Here is a 19,546-nt window from a genome sequence, read left to right on the forward strand (position 1 = left end):
CATGTATGTGACTTTGGTTTGCATTACAGAATTTCTTAAATTGATATCTTTAATGTTTGTTTGTGAGCGGGCTTTTGTAATTGCTAAAGGAAGGTGAAATCATGTTGCCGGTTTTGAATTACCTATTAAGATAATTTTGGCTGTCAGGATGTCAATGAGGCGGCTGTTAGAATGAGAGCTTAATTTGCTTAATTGAATATGGATACTTAAAGATGTGAGGAGCCATAAATATACTACGAGCAGATTTTTTGTGTGTAGCTTTTTTCCCCCTATTGAGCTTATATTACTAGTATAAAAACATCTTTATTTTGTATTCTTTGCCGACAGCGTATTCTTTCTCACTTATTATACCTAAATAAATTTAATCGGATTAGAATAAGAATTTAAATATTGAACAAGACTTTCAAGAGAGGTAAAAGTTGTGGGCTCTGTCTTCTCATAGTCTCCGTATTGGAAAACTTAAATGATTGATGGGTGGATTGATTTGTCGTTACTTTGGTCTTAACATCCAAGTGGATGTTATTATTGACTCGACTATGTTAAAGATATTGTTTCTGTATTGTGAGCATATGTATTTTTTTATTTTTATTATTATTTATTCAAAACTGAAAAGAAGAAAAGTAATGAATCAAAATGAATGATTTATAAGGACTTAAGGATTTTAATTTCTGAACTCAATATCGTATCTTTTAGTGCTTATTCATTGCGTTTTTTGCTAACAGCTACTTATGTTGTGGGAGTAAAACCAGGTGTGTTTTATCTCTTGTATTTCTTCTTTGCTATGGTATAATTGCATTCTGGTTTTAATCAGCTAATACTTTTAAATTGTAGTTTTCATACAGGTGTTTTATTTTGGTATGAAATCTAAGCAGTTTATGTACGTTTATGTTTTAACATTCTTCAGGGGGTCAGTAAAGGTTATATTCTGTAGATAAAATACAGATCTTTGCGCTTAAATATGAATTAAGAAACAAAAAAACTAATAACAAAATGCATTTTGATGGCGTTGAGTTTTCTAAATCATTAACAAATCGGTTCTAATCAATGTCAAATAGTTTGAAGCTCGAATTTTTGAAAATTTAAAAGTTTTCTAAATCATCTTCCCTGCTTGCTTTTACTTTATTAATTTAATTAATTTATGATTCTGCTCTGAATGTAACAATTGTTATAGGACGACATGTTAAAGGTAAACGGCATGCTTTTTAAAATTGCATTCTGGCCATCTTGTTTATTGGGATTTACTGTGTAAGCTTTAAACTGGCATGCTTGCCCTGAGGCTCAGTGCATTATTATTCAGGCCACAAGGCTGTGAAATCAGTCTGGCGCAAACCGCCAAGTGTTGGGCCACTGCCATCAATCACGGAAAGCGTCCTGAAAGCCACAAAAGTGCGGCAACAACTGATGGCCATCATAGGTGGTCAGCCGAACAGTTCAGAAGCCAGTCTGTCAGTTTGCCTCTCCGCCAAAGTCCTTTTCCATAGTTCGCTGGGCGCTGACCCAAACATATTATGCGTAGACCAGCGGACAAGCTTCGACCATCCGGAGGCCTCGATTCCTGTAGGCGATAAGAACTGACGTTGTCGGCTCTTTGATGTTCACACACACAGGCATGCACACAGACAAACACATTGGCATTGGCAAGTTGGTTGATGAGTGTATGGACGGAGTACGTGAGCACTTGAAATATGACAACACTTAACGGATAAATTAATTAACATAAAAATGCCAATGACAGCCGCATCATCAGCATCCTCATCATCCTCAGAAGCAACAACAGCAACAGCAACAATTCCGATAACGATAACCATGAAGTTCATTCTCATAATGCGGAAGTGCAGATTGTTCGCCCTCGGATATCACTCGATTGAAGTGTTTGGCGGCACTTTCGATAATGAAGCTAACAGAATGTTTGCATATTGACAATTTTCATTGGTTCAATGTGGTTTTAGTTAAAAGCACAACAAAAATTAAAAACATGTATGTATAAATAATTTATATATGCATTTTGTAAAGCTTTTATTTTCGATCTGAATGTAGTTGATTGCATTTGGCGTGACAAAACAAGCAACCGTTTCCATCAGGCAATACTTGAACCACTTTCTTTAGATTTTTAGTCGCAAATAAAAGCTTAAACGTATGAAATAAAATATGAAAATATTGAATTGAGTGGCGAAGTTCTAAGCGACAAAATAAGTAAAAAAGTTGAGGGATATAATCTAACTGGGATTTTGTGCCTACCAAACAAGTCAAAACAAGAGATAATGTTACAGTTAATATACCCTTTGTATTTATAATTATATTTTTGTTGAGTATCTCTTTAAACTTAGTTAAAAATTGTTCGGCTGTTACGGGCTTCAATCTTTATGTAAACATTTTATTTTTTTTATTTTTAAACGCTTTTTGACTAATGTTGAATTCACTTTATAACATTGTTCTTATACTCTCTCGGAAAATTATAGAGTGTTTGCTTAAAATATATAAAGTTCAACTAATCCGCTTGTATATAAAGTATAAAGTTTATAAAATCTGTGCAAAAATCACTCGATACATAAGGTACTTATTATATCGTGTATGCAAAGAGTGAAAGGGTTTACCAGTTTAGTGCAAATGTATGTAACACACAAGAGGAGTCGCGGCAGATCTAACAACGTATAGTATACACCTAATTCTGTTTTTACAGATTAAATTGTTTCCAAAAACAATCGTGTAAAAAAGGATCGATCATATGCAAAAATAGGTGATTGGTTCCTTATCTCTAAAGAAATATACATATATGCAGTTTTTACCTTTCGAACCGTGTTATATCAAAATCGTGTTTTTACAGTACGTGTAAAAACAGAATTAGGTGTATGTATAAGTATATTCAAGATCAGTATGGCCATCTGTCCTTCTCTCTGAACACGAGGATATCAATAAGTATAATCTCTAGACGACCCCAACTTGTAAGGACTGTTGCTTTAAAATACCCTTTTGATGATAACCCTGTTCTATGGATTCCTTAACTGCTATAAATCGCCGTCTTCAGTAAAACGGCTACAAGATTTCATTAACCACTCTGTTAATATGTTTAATATTCCTTAAAAAATGTATTAATAAACAATGAAGTATTTCTGTGCAAATTATTTGCCTATCTGAACGTGACATAAGTTTCTCTCATTTACTGTCAGTAAGGCTTGAACGGTGCGTTAATTGGACAATTGTTTCGAGTCTACTTTTAAGCCACTCCCTGCACTTCTCTCTGCCCCTTTTTAATCATCCGAAATCAGAAACACACTCACAATTTTTTGTTGTCCCATTTGCATTGCAATTACAAAAGCGCATCACATGATTTTTTGCATTTGCTGCGAATTCTTGATTTCTGTGTTCATGTTTTTTTTCCAGTGCCTTGCATTGTCAACTGTCTGCCACAAGCAGTCCACATTGTGATTATGAGTGTGTGAGTGTGTGTGTGTGGCTGTTCAATGGCGACTGTTGCTTCCGTTTTGTTGTTTCCGCTTGCACTGTGTGTGGCTGCCCTTCTACGACCTCCCCGCCTTAACCACTTTTATGTGTATTTAAAATCGTTAAAAATAATCTGCAAATTGTGAATTTTTAATGCATTCCATGTCTGCCGTGGTTTGGCATGCATGTGGGCGTGTGGTGTGGGGGCTGTGGGGGCGTGGCCAGTGGGTAATAATACTGTCTGGCAATCGTGAGGGCGTTTGTGTCTGTGTCTGGTCATCCTCATCATCATCCTCATCATTATCATCGTTATCGTCAACAGCAGGAGTTGTAGCTTGCATTGTCATTGTCATTGTCGTTCCTCTGTTCCAGAGGCGTCCCCGTCGTGGATATTTTCATCATCATCATCATTTGCATTTATTGTTTTTGTGCTTTTGTGTGCGAAAAGTGATCGGCGCTTGCACTTGCTATACTCATCCAGCAACGACCATGCAAATAACACCCAAAATATGCCAACAATATACGACTATAGCTTCCAGCCCCTTCCAACCTGGCTCTGGCCAGGCTCTGTGCATTGATTGCACAACGGAAGTGTTGTGGCGGAATTAAAATAAATAAATGCATTTCGTTTCGGCTACAGTTCGATAAAATATATAAAGCTTGTTGCTTCATTTGTTGCTCATTAAATATGTTATAATTGGCGGCATATTAAAGTGTTAAAGAGACTTATTTTTCTGGTCAGTATTTGAAAAATTAAGCCTTTTTTGTAGTATTCCAAAATTTCCAAATAGCTGTTATCAAAATAAAAACGCTACTTATTAAAAGGAAAATTATTCATTTCATTTTTTATAATTTCGTAATTAAAAATGCATGTTCTGCTTGCTTTTGTTCAGTCAAAGTTTAAGTGATGCCCACACCTTAACACCTAATGGCAGAATTATTTTTCAACCCTCGACCCATCCACTTCTCAGTTTTGACATCTTTCAATTACTCGTAAAGTTTCTTAAAGCATCAATTATAATTTATAAATAATAGTTTTATTACAATTTCACTAAATCTTCAGTCACTTCTATAAATCGTTTTTTTTTTTATACCCTGTACCCGTAGGGTAAAAAGGGTATATTAGGTTTGTGCAAAGTATGTAACATATAGAAGGAAGCATCTCCGACCCCATAAAGTATATATATTCTTGATCAGCATGACGAGAGAAATCGATCTAGACATGTCCGTCCGTCTGTCCGTCCGTCTGTCCGTCTGTCCGTCTGTCCGTCTGTCCGTCCGTCTGGATGAACGCGAGGATCTCAGAAACTATAAAAGCTAGAATAACCAAAGTTGGCATCCAGATTCTCCTAGGTCCGAGTAAGGACGAGTTTATGTTTTTTTTTTTAATTTTCCCCCCCTTCCCCCGCTACAGAATTTCGTCAATAGCGTCCACATTTCAAATGCTACCTAAACCAAACTTTGCACACATAATTTATATATAATTGTCTACTGTTGTATAAAATTTTATTCAATTCGGTCAATTCTAAGAAAAGTTATTAGCAAAACAAATTCTCGACAGTACAACCCCCCCAAACTGCAGCAACAAGTTCGCTCTTCTTCTTCCTCTTTTTGCTTCTGCTATGGGCGCATATAACTCAGTGACGGAAGTTTACCTGGGTACAGGGTATTACACTGTCGGGCTTGCTCGACTGTAGCGTTCTCTCTTGTTTAAATATATATTCATTATAATAATTCATAATTTAAGTAAGGTCAGCTATCTGTAATTTTAATTACATTTAAACTGTATGGAAATAAATAAAATAAAGTAATATATAAAATAAAGAAATAAATAAAATAGAGAAATAAATAAAATAAAATAAAGAAATAAAATAAAGAAATAAATAAAATAAAGTAATATATAAAATAAAGAAATAAATAAAATAGAGAAATAAATAAAATAAAGGAATAAATAAAATAAAGAAATTAAAAAAATAAAGAAATAAATAAATAAAAGAAATAAATAAAATAAAGAAATAAAGAAATTAATAAAATAAATAAAATAAAGAAATAAATAAAATAAATAAATAAATAAAATAAAGAAATAAATAAGATAAATAAATAAATAAAATAAAGAAATAAGTAAAATAAAAATGTAAATAAAATAAAGAAATTAAAAAATAAAGAAATAAATAAATAAAAGAAATAAATAAAATAAAGAAATAAGTAAAATAAAGATGTAAATAAAATAAAGTAATATATAAAATAAATAAATAAATAAAATAAAGAAATAAGTAAAATAAAGATGTAAATAAAATAAAGTAATATATAAAATAAAGTAATATATAAAATAAAGAAATAAATAAAATAAAGAAATAAATACAATAAAAATATCAAATCGCACTCTTAAGATTTTTTCACAGTTTGATGCACGCAGCTAAACATTAATTATAAGTAAAACTAACCAGTTAGTCAATTCATAACTGGATGAAACATTGGGGAAATTTTCCGAATGGAATATATCTGTTACTTCAATCTCTCTATTTAGCTAGGACTTATGCCTGTGCCGGCAATTCTGCTCATAGTGTTCACTCGTTATTTTCTTCATCCCCCAACAAATTTTCCAGCAACTTGGCTCGCGTTTCATGTTCAGTGTTGTAGTTGTTGTTTGTGTTGTTATTGTTGCACTTGTTATTATGCAATTTAATTACACACTTGCGGTTATTTAAAATTATTTTGCGCGTGCTGTGCTATGCTGTTTGCCAGCTGCCAGAAACTCACGCTCCCAGCTCCGAGCTGCCAACTAGCAACTGCCAGCTCCCATCCCATCTGCGAGTCCTTGGATCCACTTAAATGCACAAGCGGATAAGGCTGCAAGCTATTTGGTGGCTGTTTGTCTGATTTTGCGTTTAGTTTCTTTGTTTGTTGGTTCGCTGGCTGTTCGTTATACTTATCTGCAAATGAATAAAACTAAAGAAATGAAAATGGCAATGGCAAAGTTAACACTTGTTCAACTCTCGTCTGGGGCAGTTGGCACTTTTGTTTTTACTGCTCTTGTTCTTGTTCTAGTTATTGTTGCTGTACTTTGCAAATTTGTAAATTATACGGCCAAACAACAAAGTTGCTTCATCAACAACAACAGCAAGGGCAATGCGAATAATTAGCCAAATAACCGTAGGGTAAGCACAGCTCACAGAAAGTTCAACTGATGCGCTACAAAGTGTTGCACGTTGCAGCATTGTGTATGCAACATAGTTGCACTCGCAGCAGCAGCAGCAGCAGCATCAGAATGATGCATAGAAGATGTGAACAAATCAAATCAAGACAAACTTTAAACTAGTGCACTGTAAGAATCAGATAAACCTACTAGATATATCATATCTCTAAATTCCAATCAAAGAAACTCGTAAGCTACAAGGCTTAGAATGTGGCCCTAATATTATTAAATCCCAATTAAACAAGTTAAAAGTGAGAAGATTGAATAAAAGATTTTTGGAAAAGAATTACTAATTACCAAAGCTACATTCTAGAAATCTTTCTTCCTTTTCCTTTTTTTTATTTTTTACTTTTCTTTTCATACTTATCGTTTTATAGTCAACCAATTACTAAAGTTTCTTATCACTTATGAATGACTTAAGATCTAAATATTCTTTTACATTTCATCAGACATAAGGGAACTTGGCAACTCTACCTATCTAGCCTTAAGATTATTATTATTATGATCCGTTCTTGATCCGTTCCGTGCGGGCTCGCACTATAATGAACTTTTCTATCTAGTCTTTTCTGACTGTCTAATTAGAGCTTTATTTTCTATCAATAAATAGTTGTAATAGTATGTAGCTATTTAATTAATAAATACTATTACTGCTTTTTAATTGTCCATTACAACATCTAAAAAAAAATTAAAAAAATAAAATAATAAGGCTAAATATTAAATATTTTTATCATTCTGATATTATTTCATTATGATTTTTTCAACAAATGTAAATAAATAAAAAAAGCTAGCGTGCTCATTCAACTGATTTAAGAGGTTTATGAACCATTTTTTCCTATCTTTTTTTCCTACCTATTTTTTCCTTCTCTTATGAAATTCTCTATTTTTTAACACACTTTTTTCTGGATTTTTTTTTTTTATAGATAACTAATATGTTTTTTTGGTGTTAAATAGTTAGGTACTCGTATAGTCTAGTTAGTGTTTGAGTTTTTTTGCAATCGTTTCTAATATTTCACAAAACGTTAAGAAGAATAGAAAATTTCCATGATTGGTAAATTTTTTTTGTGGAGAAGGAGATTTTCTCAACTTTGACAGCTGAAGATAAAAAGTATAATTAAATTAATAATAATTAAATACTTTTTTTTTTCAACTAGAAATTGCTCTCTAAAATATATGCAAATTGAAGTTCTGGTTACTTTCCGGATCAAAAGGGGTCCAGCTTGCATTTGAATTTCTTTCAAGTGTGGCCGGTTGTGCCACATTGTAGCAAAAATAGTAGTTGGCCGAAAAACGTTACCAATGATTCATGCATGTAATGTAATATGTGGCATGTTGCATACACACACACACACACACACACACATACACACACACACACACACACACATACACACACACGGGCACATGCTGATGTTGCCAGACACATGTTAGCAGCGCAGCGCTTTAGTGGAATTGACAGCAAACGCAAAGGCTGTGACAGCTGAGGCAGCAACGCGCGTTGCATGTGGCAACTGCAAATGCCTTTGACTTGGACTCACTTCCCAAACGCATAAATTGTTTATAGTTTTTTCCTCTGCCTCTTCTTCTTCGCCCGCTCCTCCCCAGGCTTCCAGTTGTGCCGCATTAACTGTGAGGTGGGCGCCAAGCAGGCAATCATTTAACACGACCGGACAGGCGGACAGTCGACTGGAGTGGCAGAGCGACAGACAGGCAGAGGGATATCTGTAAATACATGTGTGTGTGTGTGTGTGTGTGTTTGTGTGTGTGTGTATCTGTGTTGGCGTTGAAGTTTTGCCGCTGCCCGCCACCGTTGACAAATGCGCCAACCACATGCGCTGTTAACTAAACGTGTTGGCCGTTTATGACTTTGACTTGGGCGTCGTTGTTGGCCATGCCCATATAACTGACAACAACAAGTATTTATGCACATATAGTATACATACATATGTATGTATGTATCTCTGTGCGTTGGCTGGTGGTGTGCTAATCGATGCAAAATGCATAGCAAATTTTAAACAAATGGCTTTTAGATTTCATTGATTTACCGATCGTTTCTTGTCTGCATGCAATTCGCCTTTCAACGGATCCATCCGTGGGGTAATGCTATATGACAACAACAACACTAATAGTCGACTTTTAGCTGTAATTTTGAGCAGTATTTGTTGAAAGTTTATTGCTGCTGGGTGTTGCGGAAACTATTGAGACTTGGGGTTATGGAATTCACAGAACTAAGTCTAATAAGGAAATACAGGCAAGAAGCCCATGAACCAGAGTTTGGCGTTGGCTAATTGCAATACTCTTTCTATGGTGGCATATGGTCAATGGATCTTGCCAGTTAATACGCCTAGAAATCCACAACACATTCCAGCTCCTTAAAGGATAAATAAACGCAAAATAAATAATGGTCCCAATTATAATACATAAGCTCATATGAATGTCGCTCGCAGTTTACAAGTACATACTATAGAAGAGATGTTATGTTATGTTAAAAATGTCATATCTTGCCAATTTTTTAAAGGATTGTCCGGGCGAAGGCGGAGCCTGGCAAGATAAGGATAATGACGATACAGCATGTCTTCCCGTAAATCATGCAACTGCATAGATTTCCAGTTTATCCCGAGGTATAGACACTGTACGCCTGCGCAATCAAGTAAGCGATTAATCTGCCAGCCATATCTATAAACACTTTTATCAACAGATTGATATAAATCCGTTGAAATTCTTCAGATGGCGTCTTAAGATTCGGTATGTTTTCTTTCTTGATCATTCATTGAGATTCCACACAACAGCTCTAGTCTAACCAAAAAAATTTTGAAAAATATGGTCACACATGCTGGTACAAATAAATAGGCTCGAAGAATGTATTAAATCTAAATATGTTTTGAGTAGAGAAAATAATGGGAATATGTTTTCACCTTTACCTGCCTGCTCTAATTATATTAAAAAAAAAAAAATTATGAGGAATATTCAAGAATCTTTTTCAGTAATGTTTTGTAAGATTTCTTTTTATTTTTTTTAGATCTATTTTTATTTTTATACTCTGTACATGAAATGTACAAGAGTATATTAGGTTTGCGGGAGCTGAAAAATGTAACAGGCAGAAGGAGGCGTGGCAGACCCCACAAAGTATATATATTATTGATCAGCGTGACAAGACTAGTCGATCTAGCCCTGTCTGTCTGTCTGTACGTCTGTCCGTCTGTCCGTCCGTATGAACACCTGGATCTCAGAGACTATAAGAGATAGAGACACCAAATTTTGCACGAAGATGCGTTATGTGTGTATTCTATACGAGTTTGTTTTATTTTTTTGATTTTCCCCCCCACTTCCCCCCTATGGGGGTTTTCCCGATTTTCCATTCCATTTCTATAATTATTGTAAACATATGTACAGAGTATTTCAAAGTCGGGACACCCGACTTTAGCTTTTTTTACTTGTTTTTAATAATTTAATTTTTTTTTTAATTTTTTTTTTTTAATTTTCCTTTTTTGTGGAGAGTACAGGCTATTTTACTGTCGGGCTTGCTCGACTGTAGCGTTCTATCTTGTTTTTAATAATTTAATTTTTTTTTTAATTTTTTTTTTTTTAATTTTTCTTTTTTGTGGAGAGTACAGGGTATTTTACTGTCGGGCTTGCTCGACTGTAGCGTTCTATCTTGTTTTTATATATATTTTTTTATATATTTTGTATATACTTTTTTATATATTTTTTTTATATATTTTTTTTATATATTTTTTTTATATATATTTTTTATATTTTTTTTTATATATTTTTTTTAAATTTGTAAATATTTTTTTATATTAAAAAAAAATTTTTTTTTAGATATGTTTTTATTTTTTAAATGATTGTTTAATCGATTTTAAAAACTTCTTTGGATTAGTGTGCAAATATTACAATTCAAATTACTCGTGTTATAGTTGTAAAGTAAAATTTATTATCATTACAAGTTTTATATACGATTGATGATCATACTTAGGCCATTTGGCAAGTTTCACAATCTCCATTTTTTGGTGCTTCTGTGGGATTATTTAATGCCCTCGAGCCATGAGTCTGAGCCTGCTAAGTGCTCGCATTTCTAAAGCTTTTCCAGAAATAATTATGCAACTTTGAAAATGACAATACCTTCCAGTTTAAGGAGTGATGTCCAGTATTGTCCAAGCACAGATTTTTTTTTATCAGTACCTAGGTTTAGTTACGATACCAAATTAATTGCTGACCCATCAACACCCGTCCAATTCCAGATCATTTAATTTCATTCACATTCAGTGGCATTCGAAGTCTTCTTCAGCTTATTATTCATTTGCATTCATTTCAGGCCCACACAACTAGTTATGCCAATTCGTAAATTGCGGCTTGCTTCTTATTATGATTATACGAATGTTGCTGTTTTACGTTTATTGTACGCCCTCACATTATTGCAAATAGAGGCTTTTAAGGTTAACCGTGAACATTTGTAGAGCGGAAACTGTGCTGCTCTGCTAACTAAGCCGTGAACCAAAACCGCATTGTTGTTGTTGGTTGGTAATTTCTGGCAATGGCATCGGCGGCAGCCACAGCTGCTGTTGACTGCCCCAAGGCGTTGGGCGCGTTCCGTGCGTGGCCCATGAAAACGCGACTGTCAAATTAAATTAATAAACACAACAATTGGCGCAACGGGCAGAGTTCCTGTGCCTCCCGCAGCCTCTGCCGCAGCTTCTGTCCCCTGCCCATGCCTCACTGCATTATGTGGCAGGATGTAACACCAACTGTCCACTCACACGAGCGTTGAGTACAAGGACGAGAAGGATGGGAGTAGGCATCGCAATTGCAAATGAAATTTTTATTAAATTGAGTTGGGCTTGGTCGTATCATGGCAAGGACTCAACTTTCGGTATGCCCTGCAGCGGCGGCTGGCACTCCGGAGAGAAGGAGGATCGGGGGAGGTGACGGCCTCCCGAACTGTGGGTTGATTCTTTTCCGAATTTTCGTATTAATTACAACATAGCCGGCGGTGTGAGGCCGCTCAAAAAGTTTTCACATAATTGATTTCATTTTTTCGCTCTCTGGCGCATCAGCCAGCTTTCGCTTTTCGCTGCAGAATCTCAATTTTTGCGTGGCAGTGCAAATAAATTTATTTAAATATTGGCTGCTCGAAGATGCAACTCACACGTTGCAACTTTTAATCAAATTTCAATTTTTCGTTTGTTTTTTGCGTATATTCAAAAAAATGGATGAATCCAAAGGAGGAGGGGCTTCGCTCGTTTTCTTATAATTGTCCAACTGTGGCTTTGCATTCGAATTGGATGCTCCTTTATTTTTTTTCGCAGATTGAGTGGCAGTTGCCTGCCTATCACCACCAGGTCCTCGGTCATTCTGATATTCCTCCTCGCCGTCGTCATCGTTGTTGGTTTCTTCAACGGCTTCTGACAGTGGCACGTCGTGGCCATTGGGGATTGGCATTCCGTTTGGTTTGTTATTGAAAAATCGGATATTGCGCATTTTTTAATTATGGCCAAGTTGGATATTAATTCCCATTTGGGATTAAATTTAATTAAGCGTCGCCCGAAGGTAGTCCAGTTGAACGTGAGTGTGCGAGATGGCCAGGTGATAAAAAAAATGTGAAAAGCTTACTGGGATATGTCCATTGGGGAGTTTTTCTGCATAACCTTGGAGCACACAATGCACATTTTATAAATTAAAAAATAATGATATTTTTGAAAAATATATACAAGTAAGTTTACTGCCCCCACATGTTATTCAATAATTGCGAATAATTGTGAGTTTTTAAAAATAATGTTAAGTAATCGATCCTATAAAGAACCAATTTTCATTATAACCAATACGGCCACACTGACAATCATTTGTATTATGATTTTTCAGCGTGGTTCTTTGTAGAGGGTTAAAACCATATTTTCGCTATAGTTACATAGATAATATATGTGTTTATTAACTTTTCTTTTAACCTTCAACATTACATGAAAAATTTTTTTTATTGAACTCAGAATATCTCCTTTTCTGCGTTGTTGCAATTTTGTAAATAGCGTTGAAATGTAGATATATACAGGGTGCGCCATCTTTTATGTCGGTATGTAGATATTGAATAACTTTGTCATTAGTGAACCGATTGACTTGAGTAGACCAGTGTTGAAAACCTCAGTTCAAGAAATTGTACAGAACCAAATTAAATAAAAAATCGGATAGAAAGTCGGTTGTTTATTTTCAAGGATATTCAATGTTGGCATACCGACATAAAAGATGGCGCACCCTGTATGTCCAGTAAAAAAGTTCATATGCAAAACTTGAATTTTTTGAATTACAAAATTAAATGCTTGTATACAAACATACATAGATTTAATAATAATTACAAAATTAGGCAGAAAATTCCTTGTGATTGCCCTGGTTTTGATCGGACGTATTCCGTCAATGCCAAAAACCTGCGATTGCGTCGAATTTGATCGTACAATGGGCTTTCTTTTTGACGAACATGAATAGTCTTCATATATAGCAAATTTATCTACGTAATTGAGATCTAAGAAACCCACTTAAAAATCGAATATTTCAATAAAATGTTATCATCAGATAGTATCTGTATGCTAAAACATCATTGCCTAAGAATCCTTATCCAAATTCAAAGTGTTGCTAAAATTAAACGAGAAGTTTTGGTGTGAAGAGAAGAAGAATTCCATCCGACATGCCAAAATCTGTGAAGAGAGGCAATTCCTATTGTTTTAATGAAATGAATCCATTCCCTTGTCTTGTTGAGGTTTTTCATAATTCTGAACCATATTGCTTTCTGCTCTTTATCCTGGTGGCTTGCAAAAAGTGAACACTGTTTAATTAGAATGCCAAATGCGTATTTGCGAAAGCCGCATTCAACCATTCCGGAATTTCAAAACATATGCACACATGTCTGCGGCCCCAAGTTATAAATCCCTTAAACAAATAAACTTTAAGGCAAGAAGCTTAGTGCACATGATTTTGTGGAGTGGAAAGGGGAGGAGGGGTAAGGGGCCCACAAAAACAACAACAGCAACATCACAATTCGGTATCGTTATTTGGCCAGACACTTAAATTGCTTTCTTTGGCCCCGAAATAAAAATAAAACGCAATGGCGAATAACAAGCACCAACTATAATACATACATACTTGTGTACTCGTACATAGTATGTATATAACATTATAAATATGTATATAAAGGAAAGGATATGCAGTGGAGCGTAGTCTGTCCTTGCAAGATGAAAATTTTAATGATATGTATTATGAAGAACATACATACAAGTGTGTGCATTGCAGTCGTCCATAAGTGGAAAAGGATGCGGCGCAGGATATGTGTGCGTAATTTTATGTATTTGGCTCACGATTTAAACGTCTCCCGAGCAGAGAGAGATAGAGAGATAGAGAGAGAGAGAGCGAGATAGTGAGAGCATTGCGCAAAAGTTCATGTCCATGGTCACAATTGCAGCGCATTGCGACCGCAAATGGGAAATATGTAGAAGCGAAAGGATATACATAAGAAGGAGGTGGCTGGCCTGTAAATTATGTTGCCCACAGGATATGCGCCATTTGCAAGGACAGGCTTTGCTCAAAAAACAAAAACAAAAATCATCATCAACCGCTTCCGCATTCGGATTCGCATCCGCATCAAGGCCTGACAAGCTCACAAATAAAATGATGCACTTAATTTGGTTTTTTATTTAATAAACTGCACTGCAAGGCCAACTCAGCCATACATACATAAATGTATATGGATGTATGTGTGTAGAGGAACATAGAAATCCTTGCCACTGTGCGAATGACTGCCTCGCTGCGCTGCAGGAGTCTAGACTATGTTGACGTCGCGTCGTTGTCGTCGTGGTCCTCATCGTTGTCGCCGATAAGCATACGCCAGTGTGGCATTATAATAATACGTGGCCATTATCCTTGCAACGCCGGCGATAAATCACACCAGGACATCTTTGTGTGCCACCGGCAGACATCGTTGCTCTGGAAACTGGAGCACTCATTGGCAGAGCAGGAGCGGCAGGAGCAGCGGGAGCAGACGGTCTGCCATATCATGGTCGTTGCATCGCGCGCACGCTCATAAAATGTTGCGCCCAGCGCCCCAGACGACAAATTTGCTTAGAATTTGAAATGCAAGGCAGACAATGGCACACAGGCGAGAGACGAGAGACGGCGGAAGACAGGACAGTGGGATGCGGAACGCAGGACGAGAGTACGAGCGAACAGCAGGCCAAGAGGAAATGAAAAAGTTGCTGCTCTTCCTGCTACCAAAGCGCACTTGTTATGTACACACACATACATAATTACATAAATACATACATACATACATACATACTCGTATGTATGTAAAAGTGAATTGCTGGCTAGTTGGCTTGCGTTGCACAGCAAGTTCAAGTTCATGGACTGCAACATAATGGAATGCTATGGAATGGGCTCGTAAAAGCTTAAAAACAACGACTGGCCAGGGAGTAGCATCTGTGATTTCACAGCTTATGGATTATTGTACCTTCGACTGCAGCTATTCTCAACTGTCTGAAATATCAACGATAATGAATTTCGTTTCAATGAGTTTTCGTTTTTAATGAATATCTATTCAGGCGACTGATGCGATTGGAACTACACATACTTGTACTCATGTACTCATGTACATATTAGCTTAAGTATGTTCAAAGAGCAGCTTAAGCTTCAAATATTACTTGCGAGTAAATAACTAAAAGGATATTCGATTGACCGAAGCTTGTCCATCACAGAATATCAATAGAATGCTGTTCTCAATTAAAATTTCAACAATTTCAATTTCATTTTAATAATATTTTAGAATCCATGACAATGAAAATTCATGCAACATTTAATTTGTCTACAATTGCAATATTTAATTCAATTTTTCGTACCATACACTATACTATAGATATTTCCGATTCCTCTTAACTTCTGAAAAATGTTAAAAAAAAGTTTGCTTGCCGTATTTAAAATTTTATTGAAACAAACTTTGTCTCTAAAATACATTATTTTCAAAACTAATTTAAACACTTAAATAAAATACAGGGTATTTCATGAACCAATATCTCGTTTGTTTCGTTAGAGTTATTTTTTTTTAACAATGACTCTCTATCGCTCTCTCTTCATTTTCATTTTAAGCATATTTACAAAGGATTACATAATTATGTTAAGATAAAGCTTAGTTTTGGATTTTAGCTTTTCCAAATACTTTCAAAACTTATTTAAACACTACAATAAAATACGGGGTATTTCATGAACCATTATCTCTTGTGTTTCGTTAGAGTTCATTTTCTGATCAATGATTATATCTCTCTCCCTCTTTCTCTCCTTCTCTTTCTCTCTTTTTCTCTTCCTCTCTTCATTTTCATTCTAAGCTATTTACAAAGGATTACATAAATATTTGGATGCAATGCTCAGCCTTAGCTTTTCCAAATATTTTTATACCCTGTACCCAAAGGGTATACTAGTTTTGTGCGAATGTATGTAACAGGCAGAAGGAGGCGTGGCAGACCCCACAAAGTATATATATTATTGATCAGGATGACAAGACGAGTCGATATAGCCATGTCCGTCTGCCCGCCGGTCTGTCCGTCCGTCTGTCTGTCTGTCTGTCCGTCTGTCCGTCTGTCTGTCTGTCCGTCTGTCTGTATGAACGCAAGGATCTCAAAAAGTATAAGAGCTAGAATAACCATATTTGGTATTCACATTAATCCATGTGTTTTTATAGTAGTATTCAATTTAAATAAACTCCCCAATTATAATGGAAAGGCAGTCTTAACTATACTGCTATACCCGTTTTCCAAGTGATAGAGCAGCTAAAGAGCAATGAGAATAGCTTTAGTTGGTCCAGCCATCCACTAAGGATAGTCTTTATACTTGATCCTTAGTTACATGTAGATGTCCTGCCAATAGCATTAACGAAACATTTGGCATAAGAATAGGCTTTTCCGGCTGATACGAACGCCATGCCTATCGGCTCTGTTCAGTCATCTGGCGCGTTTTCCCTCATGTGTGTTTAGTTATTTTATTGGAGGGGATGTCGCTGCATTCTCGTGTCCTTCTGCTATAAACAAACTAGGAACAGACGCGGACAAATGAAGGACGCGCCGATGAAGGACGAAGGCGTTGCTGTAGTTGGACCGGGATATGGAGACTCTAATGTGGGGGGCGTGCCTTTGGCGTTGGCGACTGTCATTTTGCATTTATTCGTGTGTAAAATTTTAATTGAAATATATTTAAGCCGGGCGCAGACAACAAACGATGCCACCGCCACACAAACGTCACACACAATGTATCTGTATCTGTGACTGTATCTGTATACGCGTATCTCGCAGATGCGCGTGTGCCGCTAATGTTTTCATTTGCATGCCGACGTTGACGGCACCGCGTTTATATGCAAATGTGTCCTGTGATTATCGACCACCACCAGGGGTATGGGAATTGGAATGCAGCCGGCTTGTCTGGGTGTTAACTGCTCGTATTCGCATACGTATTTGTTTTTGTGCGCAGATTTTGTTTGCCCATTTTTTTGCACCAACTGGCTGGGCGTGTCCCATTGTCTGGGCCCTCTGGTGTTTACATATATCTGTCGGTCTATCCGCCGTCTAGTTCTTGGCGGCAAAAAAGCAAACGCCGATAGTTCAAGAGTGTTGAAGCTAGCTTTAAAGTTAGGTGCAATTAAAAACAAAAATAAGAAGGTTTTTTTTTAAATATAATTTTTAAATTTTATTTAAAGCTAGCTTTAAAGTTAGTTGCAATTAAAAAACAAAAAACGTTAATTTTATTTTTTATATTTTATTTAAAGCCTATTTGTAAATATTATATTGTCGGCGACCTATAGACTCTTGCATGGGCGATGGCATGTTCGTTGCCATAAACTTCTCCCACTGCGCACAGGTTTGTATAGGTAGTGTCGCGATTCTGGCAGGCGCTTCCCGGTTTTCCAGATAGCTTATATAGCGGCTTGTGCTTGATCACATCTGTTGCAAATGTGCAGCAGAATAGAAAATGATTATAGTATTCGATCGAGTAGCGCAGGGCTGCGCAGCCCACATGCGTATTACGATCCATCATGAGTAAGGCCGACTGAACAACTTTACTGAAATCGTATAAAGGATTGGTATAAAAAATCATATGATTACTGGTATAAATTAAGGCAGAATAGCAGCTCAACTGACTTGAGATGAAAACTACAAGTTTCAGTTCAGTTACAGAAAACATGGCCAGTTCTTAAACAAACTTCATAGAACTCTGGCTTGTTAACATATTGAAGATCCCGGACTGATGAATAATTTCATTAATTTCTAATCATTGATGGTTTTTCTAATTTATATAGTTGGTGTTGCTAGCAGCCCTGTAATTCCCAAGCGGTTCGTGCGTGGGCGTTTAAAGAGTCGAAAGCAAAGACTGCTGATGGGGGAAGAGTTTTAGTTTTACAGACACCCTGTAATCGCTGTTTTGTATTATTTTATATTATAACAGTGATAAATAAGCTATATAATATTGTTTTTAGGTAGTATAGGCCCTAAATGCATTTCTGACCCCATTTTGTTGAAACTGGCGGCGTTTCTATCAATTTCAATTTTATAACTATATAGCGGTATTTCTAGCTGCTTTTCAATAAATTGTTAGTAGATTTTCTAGCGGTTCCATTATGGGACTTTCTATCTATTTATAGCGGTTTTGTATGCATTTTCTAGCATATACTTGTACTACCAATTTTTCTAGCAATTTATAGAGTTTTTCTAGCATTTTTCTTTCTTGCTATTTATAACTGATTTTCTAGCGAGGTTTCTAATCTGTTTCAAAGGATTTTCTATTATTTACTTTGATTTTTAGCGACTTACTCGTTTGGAAAATGATCCGGAACATAGAGTGTGGCGTCCTTATTGACGAAGGCCATTTCACTTGTCCATTTATCAATTAATTTCAACATTATTTCAAAGTTTGTGTAAATTGAAACTTTGCCGCCGTAACTAAACTGATTAATGTTGCTGCCAATGTAGTGGAAGTCTGGCGAGCTGAGACAATATTTCACATTTTCGCGACAATTCAGCACAGCCAGATGAGCCAAATATTCCAGTTCGTTGGACCAACTCATTCTGGCCATGCGTGCGGCTGGCAAATGGGAACCTATGTGGCCTCCCGCCAATTTGTTGCGCAGCTCATTGAAGACATTTAGGAGGCCATTGCGATGCTTCGACAATGGTATCGTTCTGGAGCTTGGCACGCAATCATTGCTGTAGTTCTTTAAAGGACACTCAGTTATGGCTTCTGTCGTCAAACTTTTTCAATATTTCTACTCACTCCATGGTTATTGCAGGCCAGATTTTTGGATCCACAATAGCGTTGCATGCAGTAAGAGGTCTTGTGCAGATTCCCATTCACATTCACATTGGCTGCCCATAAACAGAATATGCTGAGGAAATAGTATTTTAAGCTCTTGGCACCCATAATGCTTCGATTAGTGCTGACAACTAAACGCCAATTGGGGAATGCAACACTTTTATAGTGGAAAGCAGCGACTGCAATATGTAAGCAGATTGTGAATTGTTTTGTGGAACCAACTGAAAGCTTACCCGATTCAGCGGAAATATATACATAACTGTAAGCTATTCTGCTAGAAATAATTAGGCATTGCGTAGGTCAGATTTAATTCTAAGTAACTTAGCCAGCTGCATCGAAACCAATTGTTGGAGCTCTGCATTACTCGAGCATGATTCGATACACAGTTTCTGTATCGTGTGTCATTCGCAAAAATTATACTAACATGTTATCCGTTGTATATTATTGCGAAACTCTTCAATAATATCAATTGTGGATTTTTAGTTATTACTTCAAGTGTAAGACTAATTTAATGTTGATTTCATTTAGTCTTAACTGGATTTTAGAACTTCAAATGGGAACAGAGCTATTGCAAACTTTAGGGAAGAG

General features: G+C 36.1%; 1 protein-coding gene across 1 annotated transcript; it reads right to left on the bottom strand.

The window, feature by feature from the left end:
• Positions 1 to 17,387: 17,387 nt before the first annotated feature.
• Positions 17,388 to 19,066, bottom strand: LOC115624224 (allergen Tab y 5.0101). Its single transcript, XM_030518839.1, has 3 exons — positions 18,920 to 19,066; positions 18,460 to 18,860; positions 17,388 to 17,711 (listed from the first exon to the last, which is right to left on the bottom strand). The coding sequence occupies exons 1-3, from the start codon at positions 19,064 to 19,066 to the stop codon at positions 17,432 to 17,434; spliced, it is 828 nt and encodes a 275-aa protein (XP_030374699.1). The 3' UTR covers positions 17,388 to 17,431.
• Between the last annotated feature and the right edge of the window lie 480 nt (positions 19,067 to 19,546).

The sequence above is a fragment of the Scaptodrosophila lebanonensis genome, unplaced genomic scaffold (assembly GCF_003285725.1).
Source record: "Scaptodrosophila lebanonensis strain 11010-0011.00,11010-0021.00 unplaced genomic scaffold, SlebRS2 tig00000053-arrow-pilon, whole genome shotgun sequence".
Classification (NCBI taxonomy): Eukaryota; Metazoa; Arthropoda; class Insecta; order Diptera; family Drosophilidae; genus Scaptodrosophila; species Scaptodrosophila lebanonensis.